Source organism: Theropithecus gelada, chromosome 5, assembly GCF_003255815.1.
Source record: "Theropithecus gelada isolate Dixy chromosome 5, Tgel_1.0, whole genome shotgun sequence".
Classification (NCBI taxonomy): Eukaryota; Metazoa; Chordata; class Mammalia; order Primates; family Cercopithecidae; genus Theropithecus; species Theropithecus gelada.
Genome location: NC_037672.1, coordinates 100,424,179 through 100,449,220, shown reverse-complemented (window position 1 = coordinate 100,449,220; position 25,042 = coordinate 100,424,179). Strand labels below are relative to the sequence as shown.

Sequence of the window (25,042 nt, the reverse complement as noted above, 5' to 3'; positions counted from 1 at the left end):
AGAGGTGCTCTGGTTTTTAGAATTTTCAGCTTTTCTGCTCTGGTTTCTCCCCATCTTTGTGGTTTTATCTACCTTTGGTCTTTGATGATGGTGACCTACAGATGGGGTTTTGGTGTGGATGTCCTTTTTGTTGATGTTGATGCTATTCCTTTCTGTTTGCTAGTTTTCCTTCTAACAGGATCCTCAGCTTCAGGTCTGTTGGAGTTTGCTGGAGGTCTACTGCAGACCCTGTTTGCCTGGGTATCACCAGTGGAGGCTGCAGAACAGCAAATATTGCTGCCTGATTCCTCCTCTGGAAGCTTCGTCTCAGAGGGGCACCTGGCTATGTGAGGTGTCAATCGGCCCCTACTGACAGCTCTGTTCATTCTCAGTGCTCAAACTCCGTGCTGGGAGAACCACTGCTCTCTTCATGGCTGTCAGACAGGGACATTTAAGTCTGCAGAAGTTTCTGCTGCCTTTTGTTCAGCTATACCCTGCACACAGAGGTGTAGTCTACAGAGGCAGACAGGCCTCACTGAGCTGTGGTGGAGCTCAAAGGAGCTTCCCAGCTGCTTTGTTTACCTACTCAAGCCTCAGCAATGTCAGATGCCCCTCTCCCAGCCCAGGCTGCAGCCTTGCAGTTCAATCTTGGACTGCTGCGCTAGCAGTGAGTAAGGCTCTGTAGCCGTGGGACCCGCTGATGCAGGAGTGGGATATAATATCCTAGTGTGCCATTTGCTAAGACCATTGGAAAAGCACAATATTAGGGTGGGAGTGTCCCAATTTTCCAGGTACCGTCTGTCACGGCTTCCATTGGCTAGTAAAGGGAAATCCCCCATCCCCTTGCATCACTTCCTGGGTGAGGTGACACCCCACCCTGCTTTGGCTCACCCTCTGTGGGCTGCACCCACTGTCCAACCAGTCCCAGTGAGATGAACCAGGTACCTCAGTTGGAAATGCAGAAATCACCTGGCTTCTGCGTCGATCACACTGGGAGCTGCAGACCAAAGCTGTTCCTATTTGACCATCTTGGAACAATCCTCTTTTGTCATTTAGTCAAGAAATATTTGAAAAGCAAAGATGTCATCATTTTGATGAAGTCCCAGTTCATCAGTTTTTCTTTTATGGATCATGTTTTTGATATTATATCTAAGAAACCTTTGCTTAGTCCAAGGTCATAAATATTTTCTCCTGTAATTTTTCCTAGACATTTACAGTTTTAGCTCTTACAGTTAGGTCTATCATCCATTTTAGTTAATTTCCATATATGACCTAAGGATCTAGGTTTACTTTTTGTAAATGAATAACCAATTCTTATAGAATCACTTATAGAAAGAACATCTTTTTCCTATTGAATTGTCTTAGCATCTTTGATGAAAATCAATTGACTTTCATCAAATGAAAGTGGGTTGGATTCTGAACTCCCCTTAATTCCATTGATCGATCTATCTCTCTTAATGTGGATTCTATACTGTCTTGACTACTTTTGCTTTACACTGAATTTTAAAATAAGGCAGTATTAAGTACTCTAACTTCATTCTTACTTAGCAAGATTGTTTTGGCTAGTCTAGATATTATTGTATTTCTGTATGATGTTAGAATGAGCTTGTCAATTTTTCCAATAATCTTTCTAGACTTTTGGCAGGAATTGCAGTTAATTTGTAGATCAATTGACATCTAACAATATTGAGTCATATAATCCATTAACATGATATATCTCTCCATTTGTTTAGGCACTTATCTGAGTGATGTTTTTTAGTTTTCAGTGCAAAGGTTTTGCACTTATTTTGTTAAATGTTTTCCTAATTATTCTATTATTGCTATAATTTGAGTGTCCCTACCAAAACTCATGTTGGAATGCTTAAGAGGTGGGGCCTAACAGGAAGTGTTTGGGTCTTGGGAGCTCTTCCTTTGTGGGCAGTTTGGTACTATTCTTAAACTAGTGAGTGTGTTCTCACTCTTGTGAGACTAGATTAGTTCTCTCAGGAATGGATTAGTTACCATGAAAATGAGTTCCTATACAGTGAGGTCACGCTTCATGCTTGGCCCCTTGGTGCATACCTACTCCCCTTTAACCTTCTTCTACCATGTTGTGACACAACACTAAAGCTTTCACCAGAACCCAAGCAGATGCCAGTGTCATGCTTTCCAGCCTGCAGAACTGCAAGCCAAATATACCTCTTTATAAATTACTCAGTCTCCGGTATTCTGTTATAGCAACACAAAACGGACTAAGACAGAAAATTGGTACTGAGAGTGGGATGTTGCTATATAGATACTGGAAAATGCAGAAGCCTCATTGGAACTGGGTAATGGGCAGAGGCTGGAAAAGTTTGAAGGAGCAGAGTAGAAAAAGACTGTATTGTCATAAACAGAGCATTAAGGATAATTTTGGTGAGGGCTCAGAAGACAACAAAAAGATGAGAGAAAGTTTAGAATTTCTTAGAGATTGGTTAAGTCGTCATTACCACAATGCTGATAGAAATATAGACAGCAAAGGCCATTTTAATGAGATCTCAGATAGAAATGAGGAACAAGGTATTAAGAACTGGAGACAAAGTCATCCTTGTTACACCATAGCAAAAATTTGGCTGTGTTGTATCTAAGGCTTTGTGCCCTAAGGTTTTGTGGAAGGCCAGACTTAAGATTGATGAACTAGGGTACCTGGCAGAAGAAATTTCTAAGCAAAATATAGAGCAGCTGTGTAGCTACTGTTTACTACATTCAGTGAAATGCAAAATGAAAGGGAAACAAGCATAAAAATTTGAAAATTAATAGCCTGGCCATGTGGTAGAGAATGAAAGAGCATTTTCAGGGGAGGAATCCAAGGTTGCAGCAGAACAAGAAATACTAAAAAGATTAGCACTGAGAGAAGAAAGCCAGTTGATAATTATTGAGATAATTTTTTTAAAGACCCTTGAAGGCATTTCAGAAATTTTAGAGGTTGCCTCTCCAGAGGTCTAGGAGGACAGAATGGTTTTAAGAGACAGGACCCATGCATCACTGCCCTGTGTAGCTGTTTTGAGATCCTGCTCCCCAAATTCTGGCACAGCCCTCAGCAGCCACCCCAGCCATGGCACAATCATACCCAGGTGTGGCTCAGGCTGCCATCCCACAAGATACAAGCCATAAACCTTGGTGGCAAACAGTCGTGGATCAAGCAGCCTCAGATGCAGCTCTTAACACCACTCTGAAGGGTGCAAGCGGTAAGCCTTGATGGCATTTACAACCATGTGGTACTAGTTTTTCAGATGTGCAGAATACAAGAGAAGTGGAGGCATGGTGGCTTGCACCTAGATTTTAAGGAATGTACTGAAAAGACTGGGAGCTCAGGTAGAGACTTGTTGCAGGGCCAGAGCCACTGCAGCGTACCTCTCCTAAGGCAATGCTGAGCAGAAAAATGGGGTGTTGGAGCTGCCACAAAGAGCCTGCACTAGCGCAATGCCTAGTGAATACATGAAAGTGGACCACCACTGGGACTCCAGAACTATAGAGCCATTGCCAACATACAACCTCAGCCTGGAAAAGCCACAGGTAACCAACTCCAACCAGTGAGAGCAGCCATGTGGCTATGCCCAACAAAGCAGCGGAGGTGGGGCTGCCCAAGGCTTTAGGGATAAAACTCCCCACTGTGCCCAGGAGGCAGCACATGGAGTGGAGAATTATTCTGGAGCTTTAAGATTTAGTGTCTGCCCTGCTGAGTTTTGAACTTGCTCGAGGCTTGTCATCTCTTTCTTCTTTTGGCCTATTTCTCCCTTTTGGAATGGGACTGTCTGCCATATGACTATTCCACCATTGTATCTTGGAACTAAATAACTTGTTTTTTTTTTATTATTATTCTTAGTTTACAGGCTCATAGCTAGAAGGAACTTGCCTTGAGCCTTATATGACACTTTGGACTTTGACCTTTGAATTGGTACTGGAATACATTAAGACTTTGCAGACCATTAGGATTGAATAATTATATTTTACAGTGTAAGAGAGACATGAGCTTGGGGTTCCAAGGGTGGAATGCCATGGTTTCAGTGTCTGCCAAAAATCATGTTGGAACCCTTAAGAGGTAGAGCCTAATGAGAAATGCTTGGGTCATGGGGACTCTGCCATTTTGAGCAGCTTGGTGCAGTCCTCATATAGTGAGTGAGTTCTTGTTGTCATGAAACTGGATTGGTTCCTGTGGGAATACATTAGTTACCCTGAGAATGGATTGTTATAAAGCAACCCATTGTACAAAGTTATACCTTGCGTTTGGCCTCTTGGCACATTCCCACTTCCTCTTTGGTCTTCTGCCATGTTTTGATGCACTACTAAAGTCCTCACCAGAAGCTAAGCAGATGCTGGTGCCATGCTTCTTGAACTTCCCAGTCTGGAGAAACATGAGCTAAATAAACCTCTTTATACAGTCTCAGACATTCTATTATAACAACATAAAACAAACTGAGACATTTATTTTTGATGCTATTGTGATTGGAATTGTTTTCTTTATTTCATCTTTGTATTGTTTATTGCTACTATATATACAACTGATTTTTGTATATTGATCGTATACTCTACAAACTTGCTAAGCCCCTCTCTTAGTTCTAGTAAATTTGGGAGGGGGTGTGGTATGTGGGTGTGTGTGTGGGTGTGTTCCTCAGGATTTTCTGTATACACGGCTAATAACAAAAAGAGTTGTCTTTTTTCCATACCTTTTTTTCCTTGACTATTGCACAAACTAAGACCTATGGTGCATTGTAAAATAGAAGTGGTAAACACAGGTATCTTTGCATTTTTCCTAATCTAGAGGGAAGCACATTCGATTTTTTTTTTAACCATAAAGTATGTTTGCTATAGGCTTCTGGTAGATGCCTTGATCATTTGAAGAAGTTCCCTTCTATTCATAAGTTGATGAGATTTTTTTTTAATATATGAGTGTTGAATTCTGTCAAATGCTTTTCTGCATCTGTTGAGGTGATCATATGGTTATGTCCTTTATTCTCTTAATATAGTTTATTACATTGATTTTGGATGTTAAGTCAACCTCACTTTCCTGAGATAAACTTCATTTGATTATGGTATAAAAGTTTTTTCATATGTTGCTCAATTACATTTGAGACCATCCTGGCTAACACGGTGAAACCCCGTCTCTACTAAAAAATACAAAAAAAAAACTAGCCGGGCGAAGTGGCGGGCGCCTGTGGTCCCAGCTACTCGGGAGGCTGAGGCAGGAGAATGGCGTGAACCCGGGAGGCGGAGCTTGCAGTGAGCTGAGATCCGGCCACCGCACTCCAGCCTGGGCGACAGAGCCAGACTCAGTCTCAAAAAAAAAAAAAAAAAAAAGAATTTTTATGTCTAGGTTCACAAGGGATATTGGTATATAGCTGTGTTTTCTTGTAATGTCTGTCTCGTATCGATATCAGGGTAATATTGATATCAAATGAAATAAAGTTAGTTGGGAAGTTTCCTCCCTCCTCTATTTGCTGAAAAAAGTTTTTGTAACATTGGTATTGTTTCCTCCCTTAATAGTTTGATAGAATTCACCAGTGAAGTATATTTTTTCTCTATAGGAAGATTTTAAATTACTGATGCAGTTTCTTTACTTGATATTGGTATATATTTTTTCCTTTCTCCTTTAGTCAGTTTTGGTAATTTGTGTCTTTCTGAGAATTGTTCTATTTTATCTGAGCTGTCTAATTTTTTACCTTAAAGTTATTACACCATTTTCTTAACATCCTTTTAAGGGTAAGGTCTGTAGTGATATTTCTCTTTCATTCTTGATTTTGGGAATTAGTGTCTTCTTTCTTTTTTCTTGGTCAATGTAACTAAACATTATTTATTTTCTTGACTTTCTGAAATAAGCAATTCTGGGTTTCTTTGGTTGTTTTTAATGATATCCTGTTCTGTATATATCGTTTTCCACCGTGACCTTTGCATTTCATACATCCTACTTACTTTTGGCTTGGTTTACTCATCTTTTTCTAGAGTCTTAAGATGGAAGTTTTAATTATCAATTTTAGATTACCTTTTCTTCCTGTTTCTAAAGCTATACATTTTCCTCTATACACTGCTTTAATTGCATCCTGTAAATAATGTGTTTTTTTTTTTCTTGTATTTTAAGTTTATAACATTTTATTTGTAAAAATAGGCTGGGGAAAAAGGATTTGTACCACTGGAGGAGAACTATCTTGGGCCATTTTTAAATTTCTTTTCCTCTTAACAATTTTCAAAGTCACATTTGAATTCTTTGAGAATGGTATTTGTCAACAAAAAAGCTCAAGTGAAAAGGAGGAGGGAAACTGAGGAAGTATGAAGAAAGGGAGTGAGAGAAGGAGGAGTGGGCATACAACAGCCAACACATAAAGAAATGACTTTTACTGAAATGACTCTGCACTGTGCCTCATGCACTAGGTGATGCAAGCATGCTGCTCAAACATCAACACCAAACGTCATTTAGAAATGGTGGTCTTCTCTGGGTTTTGACGGACACTTGTTCCCCAACATGGCACTATTAAATGATGCTTTCAAGGCAGACATTAAGACATTACTCCAAAGAGAAGACTGTGGTGGCAGACGCTGGGGCCATATTCTTCATAGGCCTTCTTGGTGTGACAGTCTGAAATAACTCCAGAGTTGAGGCTAGCATTAAGCTTCCAAACCATAAGGCATAGTGCTACATGTGATGGATTGCCACCCGAACCTCTGCAAGCTTAGGTTTGAGTCTCCTGCCACTGAGCTCCTTTACTGAGTTTTAATCGGACATGTACCACTCTTCAAATCTCTCTGCAGTTGAGGTTCAAATTCCTGAACATAGTCAAACCTCTTGAAAGAACAACATTCTTATACAGTGGACAATGCACATCAATGGGACAGTTTTGTATTCATCAACAATATTCAAGATGGATTCCATAACGTCTGAGTTGGCAAACTCTGGGTAAAAAAATATTTCGGGTTGCAGGAACCTTTTGTAACCAACATCTATTATGAATTTCTCCTGGTTGATCACACTGATACCTGTGTACTGTTTGATCCACTTCCAGGGATCCACGTCATACTTAGCAAATTCCTTGACTATATCAGGGCAAATGTAACAGTATTTCTCCTTCATGGCTTTTGTGGTCTCCAGTGACTGCCCAAGAGGGATTCCTACTTCCCTCTCCCTTAGCAGCTGTTGGATGAAATACGCAATATCACCTACAATCAGGATGTGTTTGATGCAGCTCCCAATTACATAACCTTCTACAACTGGGAGAACATGGGTGACTCCATCTTTTTGTCAATTACTATAGTCATTAACATACATTCACCCACTTGGTGAGATGTCCAAGATGCCACCAAGGCCAGTACCTCCTGAACTGCAATGTAGAATCCTAGTACATTAAATAATTCAAACATAATTTCTGCAAAAATGCTCTCTGTTTTCTAGTGTATTCCGTGGAAGTTCTGTCATTAAAAAATAATGGTCCTCAGATTCTGCTCAAAAATATTTAAAAACCACTTGCTCCATGAACCTTTCCATAATACCGCAGTCTTCAGTGATTCCATGTCATATTGACCACTTTGTAGCATACATAGGTTTATCAATGGCTTCATCCTGTATTTAAAAAGTCAAGGTCATCAACTCCCCTCAACATTCTCCTTTGGGCTTTGTCATCTACCTTTGCTGACTCTCTGATAGAAATGCATGAAAGAATAGTAAACTATGGCTCAGTGTTGCCTGCATAGCCAAGTTTGGAATACCTACTGAGGTTGTCACAGGGCTGAGACCCAGAGCAGTGGATGCAGCTCAACCTCCAGGTGTGGGCTGGATGCCAGGGGCTGAGAGCAGGGCCATGGAGGAGCCAACGTGGGCACTGAGTGGCTCTTACCTGATGCCACAGTCTGCCACACAGGAAGGCAGGAAGCCCGCCATGCTTGGAATACACAGCACTTAGCACCACTGGCCACCCTGGAGCACCCTGCCACCATGCACTCGGCAACCCACTCACCCCATGTGCCACGTCTCCTGCGTATTTCCATTTTTATTATAAGATATATTGTAGATGGGTGCAGCAAACCACCATGGCACATGTATACCTATATAACAAACCTGCACATTCTGCACATGTATCCCAGAACTTAAAGTACAATAAATTTTTTTAAAGGAGTATTTTAAAGGATCAATCTACTATTTGACAGTCATGGAAATAGTGAATGGCAGTTAAAGGAAAAAAAAAAATAAGCAAAAGAAAGAAGGGAGGAGGAAAGGGAAAAAGGAAAGAAAAGAAAAGGAAAAGGGAAATACAAGAAAAGAGACTAAATAAATAAATAAGTGATTGAAAGTCTGGGAGTTGGCAAATACGTATTCAGACAACACTGACAAAATAGGCCTCTTGCTAAAAATAGCAGAATGCACAAAGTACAGTAGCAGCCTGTCTGTCCTGAGAGGCTGGGGAGGTTTAGGAAAAGAGGCTGGGCAGGTTGGAGACAGATAAGTATGCAATCAGTTTTTGCTTGGTGGAGAAAGTAATCATGGGTGATTCAGAAAAAGGAAGATACTTACATAATAATTGTTTTGTACTTTTTTTTTTTTTGGTCTTCTATTACTTTCATAAAATTATCTTTGCATCAAAAGTTATTAACACTTTCAGGACTCGTTGTATGCAAAATTCTTTGAATTGGATTTCTTAATTTGTGATCACACTGATAATTTATCTAGCACAATGAATTGAATGTGTGTCTTTATGTTTAAAGGGAAAAATAAAATTCAAAACAGCATATTTGATGTAATTTATGATTAGATAATAGAGAAATATCAATTTTAATATAATTGTTAGAAAGTAAAGCTTTAGCCAGTCATGGTGGCTCACGCCTGTAATCCTGGCACTTTGAGAGGCTGAGGCGGGTGGATCACGTGAGGTCAGGAGTTCAAGACCAGCCTGACCAACATGGAGAAACCCTGTCTCTACTAAAAAAAAACAAATTAGCCGGGTGTGATGCTACATGCCTGTAATCCCAGCTACTCGGGAGGCTGAGGCAGGAGAATTGCTTGAACCTGGGAAGCGGAGGTTGTGGTGAGCCGAGATCATGCCATTGCACTCCAGCCTGGGCAACAAGAACAAAACTCCGTCTCAAAAAAAAAAAAATTCTTATTAGTGGAACTACTAAAAAAATACAGTGACTCTAAACTCATATCTTACTATGCAGTAGATGCATATCAGAATTTAAGCAGCAGAGAAATCATTTTTAACTTTTTGTTATTTTTATTTATCAAAAAACCATATGAGCTAAAAATACCAAGGCTTCCTAAAATGTACAAACCTCACCACAGCTTTACCACAGTGTTTTGTTTTGGGTTTTGCTATTTTAAAATATAAAATAATTCTTCAGTATAACTCATAATTATTTAACTATCAGCAATACTTTGTTATTTATATTAATAAATTCTGCTTCCTTTTGTGAGATTAATTACTCCATAGCTTTTGCCAGTCTGTTTCTGGGCATTTTACTATTTCTCTACTCAGAGTTGTAATTGCCCTTTATCTATCCTTCTTAATCAGAACATCCTTCCTTTATACCAGTGTTTAAAAAATAAATTTAACAATTTAATACTTCTAAATAAACATATATATATATAATATAGTCAAGTTCATTAGGAATTTATGTGTGATTTTTCACATTTCTTTAATGTCCAAAAAGATATCCCACTGCATATGTTTTCTGGTGAGGTTTTAATATACATATTGTTTATTATTCTTTTTTCCTGACACTAGTGCTTCTCAAATTATCTGTGATGAAGAAACAGATGTGGGTTTTTTGTTTTGTTTTTCTTCCTTTCTTTTAAAAAAAAAAACTTTTATTTTGGGTTCAGGGGTACAGGTTCAGGTTTGTTACACAGGTAAACTTGTGTCATGTGGGTTTGTTGTACAGATTATTTTGTCACCTAGGGACTGAGCTTAGTAGACTAGGACCCAATCGTTTTTGTTTTTAATTTCCCATTTGATGTAGACTGATACTTACTTTTTATAAGATACAGTGTCAAATTGCTACAGAACTTTGTAATCACTCTCCATTTCTGTATTTGTCTTGTCACTGAGAACAAATCCTTGGCACCAGCCAAGAGGGCCCCTGACCAAAAGCACACAGGGAGTGTCCTTCCAGCTCCTTGCTTCCTGTCAGCATTCTGCTCACTAGACAAGTGCTTGAACCACCCCCTTCTCTTGTCTATTGATATTCAAGCAAAATCTCAACACAAAAAGAGAATCCATGATGTAATTAGAGAAGAGAACGTGTTCTTTTTGCATATATCCTTAAAAAATCTTTCCTCAAAATGTCAAAAATTCTATTACCAGAAATGTTCTGATTTTCCTAGAATGCAAGAATTCCTGGAAGAACATCTTACAGATTGCAATATTCTTTCATGCTCACTAGTTCATTTTATTGTAACAAAACCTATGTATATTGGCAAGAGATAATTTTTTATCCCCATTTTACAGACAATAAAACTGACTTACAGGTTTAAAAAATATATATATATATAGAAAAAACAAGAAAACACTTGTGTTTTCTTCTTTCACCCATAATTACCATTTGCATATATCTCCTAATCTCCTATCCTTTTACATTCAACCTGCTTGTTTTATGTAAAATTTGTTTCTTGTAGGCACCATATAGCTGAATCTTGTTTTTTAAAAGTCCTGTATGGTAATAGTTGCCTTTTGATTTTAATCCATTCACATTTAACATAATTATTGATATGGTTGAATTTGCACTTAACATTTTGTTATTTGTTTTCCATGTATCATATCTTTTTGTTTTTCTTTTCTCACATTACTGCTTCTTTCATGTTAACCAAGTATTTTTAGTGCCCTATTTCAACTTCTCTGTTGATTTTTGCTATGTTTTCCAGCTTTTTGTTGTAGTGGTTTCTCTGGGGCTGTTTTTTTTGGTTTTCTTTGTTTTTGTTTTTTTGTTTTTTGAGACAGTCTCGCTCTCTCGCCCAGGCTGGAGTGCAGTGGCATGATCTCGGCTCACAGCAAGCTCCGTCTCCCGGGTTCACACCATTCTCCTGCCTCAGCCTCCCAAGTAGCTGAGACTACAGGTGCCTGCCACCTTGCCCAGTTAATTTTTTGTATTTTTAGTAGACACGGGGTTTCACCATGTTAGCCTTGATTGTCACCATCTCCTGACCTCGTGATCTACCCACCATGGCCTCCCAAAGTGCTGGGACTACCGGTGTGAGCCACTGTGCCCGGCCTCTTTGGGGCTTATTTTTTTAAGAGACAATGGCATGGTCGTAGCTTATTGCAGCCTCAAACTCCTGGGCTCAATGAGCCCTCTCACCTTTGCCTATCAAGTAGCTGGGACTACAGGCATGTGTCATCACACCTGGGTAATTTTGCTTAAATTTTTTTAGAGACAGTTGTATTAGTCCATTCTTGCATTGCTTTCAAATACCTGAGACTCAATAATTTATGAGATGTTTAATTGGCTCACAGTTCTGCAGGCTGTACAGGAAGCATAGAGGCATCTGCTTCTGGGAAGCCTTCAGGAAGCTTACAATCGTGGCAGAAGGCAAATGCATGTCACATAGCGAAAGCAGGAGTAAAAGAGCAAGGGTCAGTGCCACACACTTTTAAATGAGATCTCACAAGAACTTACTCACTGTCACAAGGACAGCACTAAGAGGACAGTACTAACCATTCATGAGAAATCTGCCCCCATGATCCATTCACCTCCCAGCAGGACCCACCTCCAACTTTGGGAATTACAATTCACCATAAGATTTGGGCAGGGACACATATCCAAACTATATCAACAGAGTCTCATTGTGTTGCTTGGGCTAGTCTCAAACTCCTAGCCTCAAGCAATACTTCTATCTCAGCCTCCCAAATGCCTTTGGGGATTATAATAATCATCTTCACTTTTTACAATCTACTTTGGTTTAATAATTTTTACTTAATTCCAGTGTTATATAGCAACTTTGGTCCAATGTACCTCTTTTATGCTATAAATTCAGCAGTATTGTTATAGTTATTGTCTATAATAATCATATGCTTTTTAAAAAGAGATTAAATCAGAATACACACACACACACACACACACACATCTTTTATACTTATGAATTTATTTACCATTTCCAGTGCCACTTATTCCTTATAGGTTCAAGTTGCCATCTGGTGTCATATCCTTTTATCCTTATATATATATATATATATATACACTTTAAGTTCTAGGGTACATGTGCACAACATGCAGGTTTGTTACATATGTATACATGTGCCATGTTGGTGTCCTGCACCCTTTAACTCGTCATTTACGTTAGGTATTTCTCCTAATGCTATCCCTCCCCACTCCCCCCACCTCATGTCAGGCCCTGGTGTGTGATGTTCCCCACCCTGCATCCAAATGTTCTCATTGTTCAATTCCCACCTATGAGTGAGAACATGCAGTGTTTGGTTTTCTGTCCTTTTATCTTAAAAGCATTTTCTTCAGTGTTTCTTTATCAAGGGTGAGTTCTCTTTATTTTTATTTATCTGGAAATGTCTTTATTTCAGCTTCATTTTTGAAGGATCATTTAACTGGATGCAGAATTCTTGATTCACAGTTATTTTTCCTGCACTTTTGAAATGTTGCTTCATAAGCCTTCCTTTTTTTCAGATAAAAATGCCAGTATTGATCATATTATTGTTCTCCTGTATGTGATAAGTCATCTCTTGCTACTTTCATAATTTTTTTATTATCCTTGGTTTTCACCAATTTGATAATTATGGCTCTAGGTGTGAATCTCTTTGTGTTTATCCTACTTGAGATTTGTTGAACTTCCTATATCTGAAGATTAATGTTTTTCATAACATTTTTGAAGTTTTCAGACATGTTTTCAAATATTTTTCTGCCCCCTTATCTCTCTCTTCTCCTGGAATTCCCATTATGCATATGTTAGTGCTCTTGATGGTATCCCATAAGTTTCTGAGGATCTGTTTATTATCCTTTTTTCTTTTTGTTCTTCAGATTGATTAACCTCTATTGGTCTATCTTGAAGTTCACTGATACTTTCTTTCACAAGGTCAAATATGCTATTGAACCTCGCTAGTGATTTTTTCATTTTAATTGTTGTACTTTTCAATTCTAGATTTCTATTTTTAAATATGTTCTGTCTCCTTATTCATATTCTCTATTAGAACGTTGTTATCATATTTTTAATTTGAATATATTTATAATATATACTTTGAAAATTTTCTAAATCTGATATCTGAATTCAGACAGTTTCTATTCACTGCTTTTTTTTTCCAGAATATGAGCCATATTTTCCTGTTTCCTTATATGTCTAATAATTTTTAATTGAAAACTAAACACTTTAATTATACATTATAGCAAATCTGGATTTGGTTTTTATTTGTGATTGTTTTGTTGTTGTTATTGTTTTGGTAATTGGCCTATACTTGTACTGTGTAATCCTTCTGCCCAGTGGTTTTCAGCAGTGATGTCTTTTATATTGTGTTGTTGTTATTATTATTATTGTTTTAGCCTGTCTTTCTAGGAATTTCCTTTGTGTCTGTTGCATAGCTTGATTTTGGAGAGACATTATGTTAAAGCTAGTAAGGCTTACACTCTCTGCCAAATAATCTGTGGGTGGGTGGGTGAATGCATTCAAAGTTGCAACTAATACTCAAGTCTCACTTCATTTTTACTTTTTGTCATACTCTCTTGAGTCTTTCCTACACTTCCATACTTTTCCAATCAGCCATATATGCGTGGAGAACTTATCTCAAACTGTCTATGACTCTCTCCTTTCCAGGATCTCTCATTTTTTTAAGTAATACTCAGGTTTTTAATTTATTATAGTGAAAGGATACAAAGCAAAATTAGCAAAGGGAAAAAGGCGTATGTGGTAAAGTCTGGAGGAAACCAGGCACAAACTTCCCAGAATCACCTCCTGTGGAGTTACAAGGATGTGTTTTTCTTTCCCAACATGAAATTTGGACAACACATGTGCAATGTCGTCTACCAGGACCAGAGTCTCATTAGAGACTAAGTACTCAGGATTTTATGGACGTTACTCTCCTTCACATGTACCAGAATTCCAGACTCCCAGAAGGAAAGCAGCTGTTCAGAGTAAACCACAGTGTTTGTATAAACAGTTTAGGCACAGTGAGCCACTCTTCTCAGTGAGAGAATTGGAACTTGGAACTGGGAAACTCTAGCCTTGCATGTGGGTCTTTCTTTTCTTTCTTTCCTTTTTTTTTCTCTCTCTCTCTCTCTCTCTTTCTTTCTTGAATTCCAGGATACATGTACAGAACGTGAAGGTTTGTTACATAGGTATACATGTGCCATGGTGGTTTGCTGCACCTATTGACCCTCAGGATCTCTCATTTAAATTTTTGTCTTGTCTTCCACTTCCCCAACTGAGACTGCAACTTCAGACTAGTAAAGCTGAAATTCTCTCTGTTCATTCCCAAACCACTCTGCTATATTTAACTGACAAAACCATTGATTTCTTCCCTCTACTCCATACCAAATCCACTCCTGCCCCCAGCCCTAACAGGAAAGCTGCTGGTTTTTACATCTAGCTTCATACTGGTAAAACTACAGTTTTTCCCAACTGAGCTTGGGGATGAAAAGAGGGATGGGAGTGTATTAGTCCGTTTTCATTCTGCTGATAAAGACATACCCAAGACTGGGAAGAAAAAGAGGTTTAATTGGACTTATACTTCCAGATGACTGGGGAGGCCTCAGAATCATGGTGGGAGGTGAAAGGCACTTCTTACATGGTGGCGGCAAGAGGAAGATGCAAAAGCAGAAACCCCTGATAAAGCCGTCAGATCTTGTGAGGCTTATTCACTACCATGAGAACAGTATGGGGGGAACCACCCCCGTGATTCAATTATCTCCCACCAGGTCCCTCCCACAACACATGGGAATTATGGGAGTACAATTCAAGATGAGATTTGGGTGGGGACACAGAGCCAAACCACATTAGGGAGCATCCCCAGTCAGGAAGGGCTCAGACTTTTACCAATCCTACCAAAAACCCTAACACTTTAAGAATAAATGCTCTTAATTTGATAACTGTCTTTGATGAGTTTTCCGGGTACTAAAATGATTGTTTTTGGTATTTTGTGCAATTTTAGGGGGGAGTTTTGGTGTGGAAATAAATTGCCAACCTTTTCATGTCACCTCACAGCCTTATCTTTATATCTTCTGATTAACAATTTTCATTAGTAATGTGTTACACAACCAATACTTGTTTAGACTAACCTACATTTTACCGATTACTTTGCACATTGATCCTTCCTTTTTGGTTCTATGTTATATTTCTAAAGCATATCTCTCAGTAGATTTTTCCCCAGTAAAAAATGGCATATGTTCTTAAATGTATTTGTTTGACAATATCTTTCATTTGTCTTTTGTTTGAGTGACAGTTAACTGGCTACAGAATTCAACATTGAATGACTTCTTTATCTCTGTACTTTGAAGATTTTAATTATCTTCCATCTTCTATTGTTGCTATTAAGAATTGAGAATCTGCTTTATTGTTTATTTCATTATGATTAATCTCTTTCTCTGTCTAGATTCTTTAAGATTTTATTTTTGCCTTTGGTAGTCTATAATTTCTCAACATTTTATCTAAGTGTGTACTTTTACTTAATCCTGATTAGAACTCATTTGACTTCCTGTGTCCAAATCAATAAAAACCTTAATCAATTCTGTAAAATTTGAAGCCAGTTTTCTTCTCAAATATTATATCTTCTTCATTCTTTCAATTATGTTTCTGAAACTACTATTAGTTGTGTTTTAGATATTTTCCATCATCTAAATCTCTCATTTTCCACCTCATTTTTTTATGCTATGCTCTTAAGTAATTTCCTCATATCTACCACTTTGCTGTGTTCTCCTTCAGCCATGTCTAGACTGCTATTTGGGGTACTTAGTGGGGTTTTTTAGTTGAGTAACTTTTAAAGTTTTTTCTAGATGTTCTATTTAATTATTTTGCAATACTTTCAAGTAGTTTTTTCTTCTCATGTCTCCAATTTTTAAAAAATTGTCTCTAGTCACTTTGAAAATACATATTTTATACTGTCTATCTAGTGGTTCTATTAGCTGAGGTTTTTAGACATCTAATCCCATTCTTTGTTGTATCTGTTAACTTTTGCTCATGGGATATTTCTTCTTATTTTATTTTAAGTTCAGATTCACTTGGTTTTACCTTTGAGACTTTATGTGGTCTGGGATCAGGAGTGTCTATTAGAGATTTTTTGAATTAGCATCTACCAAGTGTTCTAGGGATACTTCTATGCAGGGACACTTTTATGGTAGGTTTAGAACTTTGGGATCCCTAACCTGTGCATGTAATGTAAATTTGAGCCCTACACATAAGTTGGATGAGGCCGGTGTTGCATATGAATTCTCAAAAAAGACTTTGCCACCCAGAGACCAGCTAAGACAAACTGCCTTGTCTTCTCAGTTTGTCAGTAGGATGACATTTTCTGGTCCATTCTTTTTTCTTCTTCTTCTTCTTTTTCTTGAGATGGAGTTTTGCTCTTGTTGCCCAGGCTGGAGTGAAGTGGCGCCATCTCGGCTCACTACAATGTCCACCTCCTGGGTTCAAGCGATTCTCCTGCCTCAGCCTCCCAAGTAGCTGGGATTACAGGCATGCGCCACCAGGCCAGGCTAATTTTTTGTATTTTTAGTAGAGATGGCATTTCACCATGTTGGTAAGGCTCATCTTGAACTCCTGACCTCAGGTGATCCACCTGCCTCTGCCTCCCAAAGTGCTGGGATCACAGGCATGAACCACCGCGCCCAGCCTCATCTGTTCTTTTAGTAAGAGTTTAGCCCTCCAAGGCTTCCAGTTTTGCAGGATGACAATAATCAGAGGGGAGTGGGGAAAGAAATTTTGTTCTAACTTTCTGCCTGGAGTAAGTAAAAATCCTCCTCTTTTACCCTGGCAAATTCTATACAGCCAGAAAGGGGTCATAGCTAAAAAATGCCTGTAAGTTGTTTTAAAAACATTAAAAGCATTACCTACTATGATTCATGGCAAATGATTTAATTAGCATGTGGAAATTTACCATGTTATTATCTGCCCTTTACAGAAACCTATGGATTCCTCTGTGAGTAGCACCTAGTTGCCAGAAACAAGATGTCTAGTAACTTATACCTACTCATCTACCTCTACTTCCTACACATAATATAAGATACTTTATATTTATTCCCACAAAGTCTAGGTTCATTTCTTCTAGCCATTACCTTCTCTAATACATTTATGCCAAATATCAATTGAATTATCCTTTCAATACAAAGATTTAGTAGGTTCCTGTTAAAAGATTTGGCACCCTGACACTGTGATCTTCAATAACGTTGTGAATTCTTATCACAGACAATCATCCTCTTATTTTCCATCCTGATGAAAAAGCTATTTTAAAATACAAAATGAAGTAAATCTCATCATATTGCCATGATGTTCTTAACTATGATATATTATAATGGTTAGCATTTTCAAGAGTTCACATACAGGTTTTTTTTATTCTTTTATTGAGACTGAGTCTCGCTCTGTCACCCAGGCTGGAGTGCAGTGGCGCAGTCTTGGCTCACTGCAAACTCCGCCTCCTGGGTTCAGGCGATTCTCCTGACTCAGCCTCCCATATAGCTGGGATTACAGGCATGCACCACCGCATATGGCTAATTTTTGTATTTTTAGTAGAGATGGGGTTTCACTGTGTTGGCCAGACTGGTCTCAAACTCCTGACCTCACGTGATCCAGCCTGCCTCAGCCTCCCAAAGTGCTGAGATTAAGGCGTGAACCACTGCACCTGGCCCAGATACAGGTTTTAAATATTTTTAAAGTAAAAACACTTTGTTTAAAACCTATCTCATAAATTGACAAGTTATTTGGCATATATGTTAAGCAGATATCTCTTTCACCAAACTAGGAAGCGACGTTGATCTATACCATGTATCATTTTATAGAACTGGTTATTAGTATATATGATAAAAGATAATTGATCCTTTGTTTGTATATATCTATGTGTATGTAGATATATAGCTGTACTTTTTTTGTATTTCAGGAGTTATACTCTTTGTGATATGGTGTACGACCTGGTCAGTCTTAGGCTCTGAAGCTCTCCCTGGTGGAAATTTATTTGGATTGTTAATTATTTTTTGTAGTGCCATTATTGGGGGAAAGATTTTACAACTCATTAGAATACCTTTAGTGCCTCCACTTCCACCTCTTCTTGGTAAGTATATAATTAGCTCTCTTTTCTTTATTATTGACTGTATGCAAATTTTGAATATTTTCTTGTTGAATTAGATATAATTCAGAAACATTTCAATGTAGTGTGTTTTATATAGTTTCTTCATATATGTATTTACTGTATGTGTGTGTGTGTATTTATTTTTCTCTCTGTCTACATATATACACACACAAGTTTTATCCAAAATTTATTTTTAAAATAAATTTAATATCCTCAGTATATTATTCCTGTTGCTTTATTGTTTAATAGAATCTTTAAAAATCTTAAGATTCAAGGAGTACATGTGCAGGTTTGATACCTGGATATATTGCATAATGGTGAGGTTTGGGCTCTAGTGAACCCATCACCAAATAGGGAATACTATACCCAATAGGTAATTTTTCAACCTTAACCCTCCAACCCTCTCTCCTTTTGGACTCCCCAGTGTCTATTATTTCCATCTTTATGTCCATATGTACCCATTGTTTAGCTCCCACATATAAGTGAGAACACGTGGTATTTGATTTTTCTGTTTTTGAGTTATTTCACTTAGGATAATGATGTTCAGCTCTATCCATGTTGCTGCAAAGGAGATGATGTCATTCTTTTTTATGACTGCATAGTATTCCATGGTGTATATGTACCACATTTTCTTTATTTAGTCATTTAAGTTGATTCCATGTCTTTTTATTGTGAATAGTGCTACAGTGAACATATGTGTGTATGTGTCTTTGCAGAAGAATGATTCACACATTGAACCATCCTTGTATTTCTGGAGTAAAACCCACTTAACTGCATTATCTTTTTGATGTACTATTGAATTCATTTTGCTAGTTGAGAATTTTTGCATCTACGTTCATCAGCAATATTGGCCAGTAGTGTGGTGTGTGTGTGTGTGTGTGTGTGTGTCTTTGCCTGATTTTGGTATAATTGTGATACTAGATTCATAGAATGTGTTAGGGAGGAATCCCTCCTTGATTTTTTGGAATAAGTCTCAGTCACCTGTGACCCTGAACTAGAATAAGTGGATTTTACAATGAATAAATGAATGAATACAAATTATTGTAAAACAAAATTTTGTGAAGTATATGATAACCATACAAATGCATGACAATAAACAATGTGATATGAAAGCTCTCAGCCAGCCTACCATATTTGTGATTGTTTTTGAACTGTATAGTGGGAGGAGGTACTCCTTACAATTTTCACTTTGTAAGCATTTATTCTTTGATTTTAACCATCACCACTATAACCATCATCACTTGTGGATTCACCAAAAATTAGGTAAATAATTATCTTATTTGTTTTTATAAAACTCTAAGATGTATGTAGAGCTCATATTTCTTTCATTGTTTAATACTAGAAGTGTTTTGGATCTTTATTTAGAAGTTTGGTGATGTTCACAATTGAAAAGCTGTATCAGATGTTAGAAAATATTACGTCAGCTGTTGCTTTGGCCTAACAGGCGGCCTGAAAATTTTGGAAAAAAATAGAAAAGACCCTCCAGCTATATTTACATTGTATTTTCTCAGTGTGCAAAACTTCAATCAACAAAATATATTTAATGTCTAGAATACATATCAATGTAACAGATTCAGAAAGTAAAAATTCAACCCACCTATTATTTTTGTATATAAGACATGGAACTGGTTTATTGACTTCACAGACTTCTGGTTGTGTTGGTTGAATCAAATTATTGGCTAGTGTTACCATTCATGGCTTTTGCTGAATCTCATTATCATAGAGGAATACAATATAATCACTTTGAGAGGTCTATGTGTTTACATATAATTCTGACAGCAGCTATCAGTGCAGATAAATTTGACTAGGTAACTTTAAACTTAAAGACTTTATGTAATTAAAAATGGATTTTACTTACAGTACCTGAAGCATCAAACCTATTAAATATTTATCCTTGTGTCCATTATGTAATACTATTGTTGGTATACACTAGTAACATATATACAAAGTTGCATTTCCAAATAAATTAATTTTTTCCTGTCAAAAAAAAAAAAGTTTGGTGATGTTTTGTGACCAAAAATATGCTATAGGAAATTGACTCTTGTTTATATCATTTAGCCTATGCTAAAATTGGTTTTGTTATATACCATTTTACTCAAAGTTGCCATTTCCAGTAACCTATAGACAATGTTAAGTGAGAACTTACTGTATTCAAATATATCTAAATATTCAGTACAGTGGGCCAGGCACGGTGACTCATGCCCATAATCGCAGCAATTTGGGAGGCCAAGGCAGGAGGATCGCCTGAGCCCAGGAGTTCAAAACCAGCCTGGGCAAAATAGCAGACCTCGTCTTTATAAAATATTAAAAATTTTTCTGGGTCTCAGCTACTCTGGAGGCTAAGGCAAGAGGATCACTTGAGCTCAGGAGGTTAAGCCTACAGTGAGCCATGTTTGCATCACTGCACTCAGCTTGGACAACAGAATGAGACCCTGTCCCAAAAAAAAAATATATATTCAGTACATTGTCAGCAGATATACTCTCTACATCTTACCTCTGCTGTCGCGTCTGTATCCACAATTTTCTTGCAGCACCTTCTAAGTATTTATTGAATCATTTTCCTCCTCTCCAAACTTTCTCTTTTGCTCTAGCTTAGGCTATTTGTTTCCAACTTTTGCGTGGACTGTGGCAGAGCCTTCAAATTGGTCTCTGTCTCCAGTTTTATCCCTAACTAATTCACCAAGACCCTCACATAAAAAAACGCCAGACTCATTGTTACTTTCTGCCTAAAACCTTCCCGTGGTGCCTTACTTTGCCAAAGTTGGGGGAGACCTTTCTATGATCTGGCCCACCAAGCTCATTCTCCTCCCTCCTTTCCTTGCCGTGTATGTTCCAGCAACACTAAATTACTTGTTGAACCCCATTTAGATGTATTGTTTCTTATCGCCATGGCTTTATTCATGCTGCCTTCTCTACTTGCTTGTAACCTGCACTTTACCAAGATAATGAGAGACATAGTACATTAGAAAAGAAAGTAAATGTTTCTGTTTTCTTTCTCAGAAAAATGAACTGTCATGTATCTTTATTTTCTTTCTTTTAAGGGATGTTACTGGCTGGTTTTACGATTAGGAATGTTCCATTCATCAGTAAACATGTCCATGTTCATAACACGTGGTCTTCAATTTTAAGAAGCACTGCCCTTACCGTTATTCTAATACGAGCTGGGCTTGGACTCGATCCACAGGTAGATTTACAATTACAAATTGAGTAAGGTTATTTCAAATATTAGAGGATGGTGAGAAACCAAAGAAGCAAAAATTTTATTTACCTGTTCCACGTGGAGTCTGTAAACAAACTTAAGATAAAGAAAAAAAGACCGGGCATGGTGACTCACGCCTGTAATCTACAAAAATCAGTCAGGCGTGGTGGCATGCACCTGTAATCCCAGCTACTAGAGAGGCTGAGGCAAGGGAATTGCTTGAACCTGAGCGACGGAGATTGCAGTGAGCCAAGATAGTGCCACTGCACTCCAGCCTGGGGACACAGCGAGACTCCGTCTCAAAAAAACAAAACAAAACAGACAAACAAACAAAGAAAAAAAAAGAAGAAGAAAAAAAGACTGTGTAGAAATATTGCACCTTAATTTCTAATAAATAGCCATCATTATCACTGATACGAAGGGAACTGACTGTGTTGTAAAGTCTTTATTAGCAATCACCTGCAATCATTTGCACAGAGATAAATGTCTCTTATGTAGCACCTATATTATTTGGGAGGCTCTTCTATGGAGAACTATGTACTCTTCAGTTAACAGGATAAGAAAAGCCTTATAAAAGTCTTTTTCTTTTTTTAGGGAGATTAAGGATTTCAGTAACTTTTTTATGATGTTTTCTCCACAGGATTATGTTCCTGATTATCTCTGCATTATTGTAAAATCTAACCTTTTAAAGCATTTCTTTAAATATTACAATCTAGGGATCATAAATCCCATCTTTAAGATGACTATTCATGAATATGACAGCTACTCAAATAAATGTGGCAAATGTGGTTTAATAGAAATAGCTCAAGAGCATAAATAATTATAGCCAATGAGATTATATTCTCCAGTTGAAAGTATGAACCAAGGAGAAAATTGAAAAGTTCTCCCTTTTAAAATGAAGTATGCAGTTTTTAAGTTATTTTCTTTGGCATGTTGGCATTCTATTTATAATTATTAAGTTAATCAAACAGTTCATATCAAAAAATTAACTAATGGGAAAACACTAATGGGACACTATTTGTACTATTTATTAGGAAAGTTCAGGAAGGTAGCAACAGCTATTTAATCACAGTAAAATTCATCTTTTAATAATTAAAATGCAATAATATTTTATAAAAGATGAAATTGTTTATAATCCAACCTATGATGACATATAAAATGTAATAGAGTTCCAAGTCCAGTGGGACAATCTGTTCAAATGAGATTTTGTTTAGTGAAAGCTTCTTATGAAAAAAGACTTTATAGTTCAATATTTGTTTAAATAATATTCTTGTTGGCCATTGTAAATGTACCTAAGTGTGACTGTTTTGTATTTCAGGCTTTGAGGCATTTGAAGGTGGTTTGTTTCAGATTGGCTGTAGGTCCATGCCTTATGGAAGCTAGTGCAGCTGCTGTTTTTTCCCACTTCATTATGAAATTTCCCTGGCAATGGGCATTTCTATTAGGGTAATTTCTTTCTCATTTTTTCTTATGAAAATATTCAATTAAGGATGCTTGGTTAAAACTGTTAAGATATTCAGAATGTTGTATAGAAAAGCTCTATTAAAATTCTTTTCACAGTATTGGAAACCTTGGAAAACAGTTGATTAAAAGCAGAGCCATGTCCCAAATTGTATGAAATTTTTAACAAACATTCATAGCCCCTAAATGTTTATCATCAAGAAAATTCACATGATCAATTTATTCCTTTTCATCTGTATTATAACATATCTGTATGTTTTAATCTATCTAATGGCCTCTTCCTCATAGCTATATGTAAATACAGTTGCACATTTTATACATATGTATGTGTGTATGTATAATTTGAGAAGCATTTTATATAGACATAGGTTTATAAATATAAACTCTCCCATTTTAAAGAAAGCAAGCAAACAAACAAAAACTCTTGCCGTATGTCCAATGCCCCATCCATCTTTATCTACCATCCATTTACCTTATGTTTGAATTCCTCAAAATAAGTCTGTAACTACTGTCTCTAGATCCTAACTCCTTTTCATTTCTTAAATCATCAACTTTTGTCTCTGCTTCTCCATTCCAATGACATTCATAGCAAAATTCATCCATTATATAGTTACTACAAAATCCAGTGAATTTTTAAATTAATGTTTATGATAAAATACCCAAATGCACTTTTATTTTAAAAATTAGAACTTTATAAATAAAGGAGGAATGACCTTTGACTATGCCTTCAAATCATAATGCCCATAAGTCTACCCAAAGCGAGAACTCTTAGGAGTTTTTTTCTTCTCCAATTTTTATTTTGGTTCAAGGGGTACATGAACAGGTTTGTTATATTGATAAATTGCATGTTACGGGGGTTTGGTATGCAGATTATTTTGTCACCCAGGTAATAAGTATAATACCCAATAGGTAGTTTTTCTATTCTCACCCTCCTTCCACCCTCCATCCTCAAATTCACCTAGTGACGATTGTTCCCTTCTTTCTGTCCATGTGTACTCAGTGTTTAGCTCCCACTTGTAAGTGAGAATATGGGATATTTGGTTTCCCATTCCTGTGTTAATTCACTTAGGATAATGGCCTGAACTCCATCCACTTTGCTCCAAAGGACATGATCTTGTACTTTCTTGTGACTGTGTATTATTCTATGGTATATATGTGCCACATTTTCTTTATCCAGTTCACCATTGATAGGCATTTAGGTTGATCTCATGTCTTTTTTTTTTTTCCAATAGTTTTTAAGGAACAGGTGATGTTTGGTTACATGGAAAATATTTTTAGTGGTAATTTCTGAGATTTTGGTGCACCCATCACGAGAGCAGTGTACACTGCACCCAAGGTGTAGTCTTTATCCCTCACCCCCCTCCTACCCTTCCCACTAAGTCCCCAAAGTCCATTGTATCATTATTATGCTTTTGCATCCTCATAGCATAACTCTCACTTGTAAGTCAGAACATACAATGTTTGGTTTTTTTCATTCCTGAATTACTTCACTTAGAATAATAGTCTCTGATTCCTTCCAAGTTGCTGGGAATGCAATTATTTCATTCCTTTTTATGGCTGAGTAGTATTTCAGTATGACTGAGTAGTATATATATACACACACACACCACATTTTCTCTATGCATTCATTGATTGATGGGCATTTGAGCTAGTTCCATATTTTTCACAATTGCAAATTGTGCTGCAATAAACATGTGTGCAAGTGTTTTTTTCATATAATGACTTCTTTTCCTCTGGGTAGATACCCAGTAGTGTGATTGCTAGATCAAATGGTAGATCTACTTTTAATTATTTAAGAAATCTTCATACTCTTTTCCATAGTGGTTGTACTAGTTTACATTCCCCCCAGCAGTGTAAAAGTGTTCCCTTTTTACCACATCCATGGCAACATCTATTATTTTTATTTTCTGATTATGGCTATTCTTGGAAGAGTGAGATGGTATCACGTTGTGGTTTTGTTTGCATTTCCCTGATAATTACTGACATTGAGGATTTTTTCATGTTTCTTGGCCATTTGTGTATCTTCTTTTGGAAAGTGTCTATTCATGTCCTTAGCCTGCTTTTTGATAGGATAATTTGTTTTTTTCTTGCTGATTTGTTTGAGTTCCTTTTAGATTCTGGATATTAGTACTTTGTTGGATGCATCATTTGTAAAGATTTTCTCCCACTCTATAGGTTGTCTTTTTACTTCTGC

General features: G+C 37.2%; 1 protein-coding gene and 1 pseudogene across 2 annotated transcripts in view; one reads left to right on the top strand and one right to left on the bottom strand.

The window, feature by feature from the left end:
- SLC9B1 (solute carrier family 9 member B1) overlaps positions 1-25,042 on the top strand; it is a 127,142-nt gene that overhangs the window by 60,383 nt on the left and 41,717 nt on the right. For both annotated transcript variants that reach the window (XM_025384949.1, XM_025384948.1), the window contains exons 4-6: positions 18,000-18,170; positions 21,230-21,372; positions 22,706-22,833. In XM_025384949.1, coding sequence (XP_025240734.1) covers positions 18,000-18,170; positions 21,230-21,372; positions 22,706-22,833 — 442 coding nt within the window. The remainder of the gene's footprint in view (positions 1-17,999; positions 18,171-21,229; positions 21,373-22,705; positions 22,834-25,042) is intronic.
- Positions 6,489-7,864, bottom strand: LOC112624439 (annotated as a pseudogene).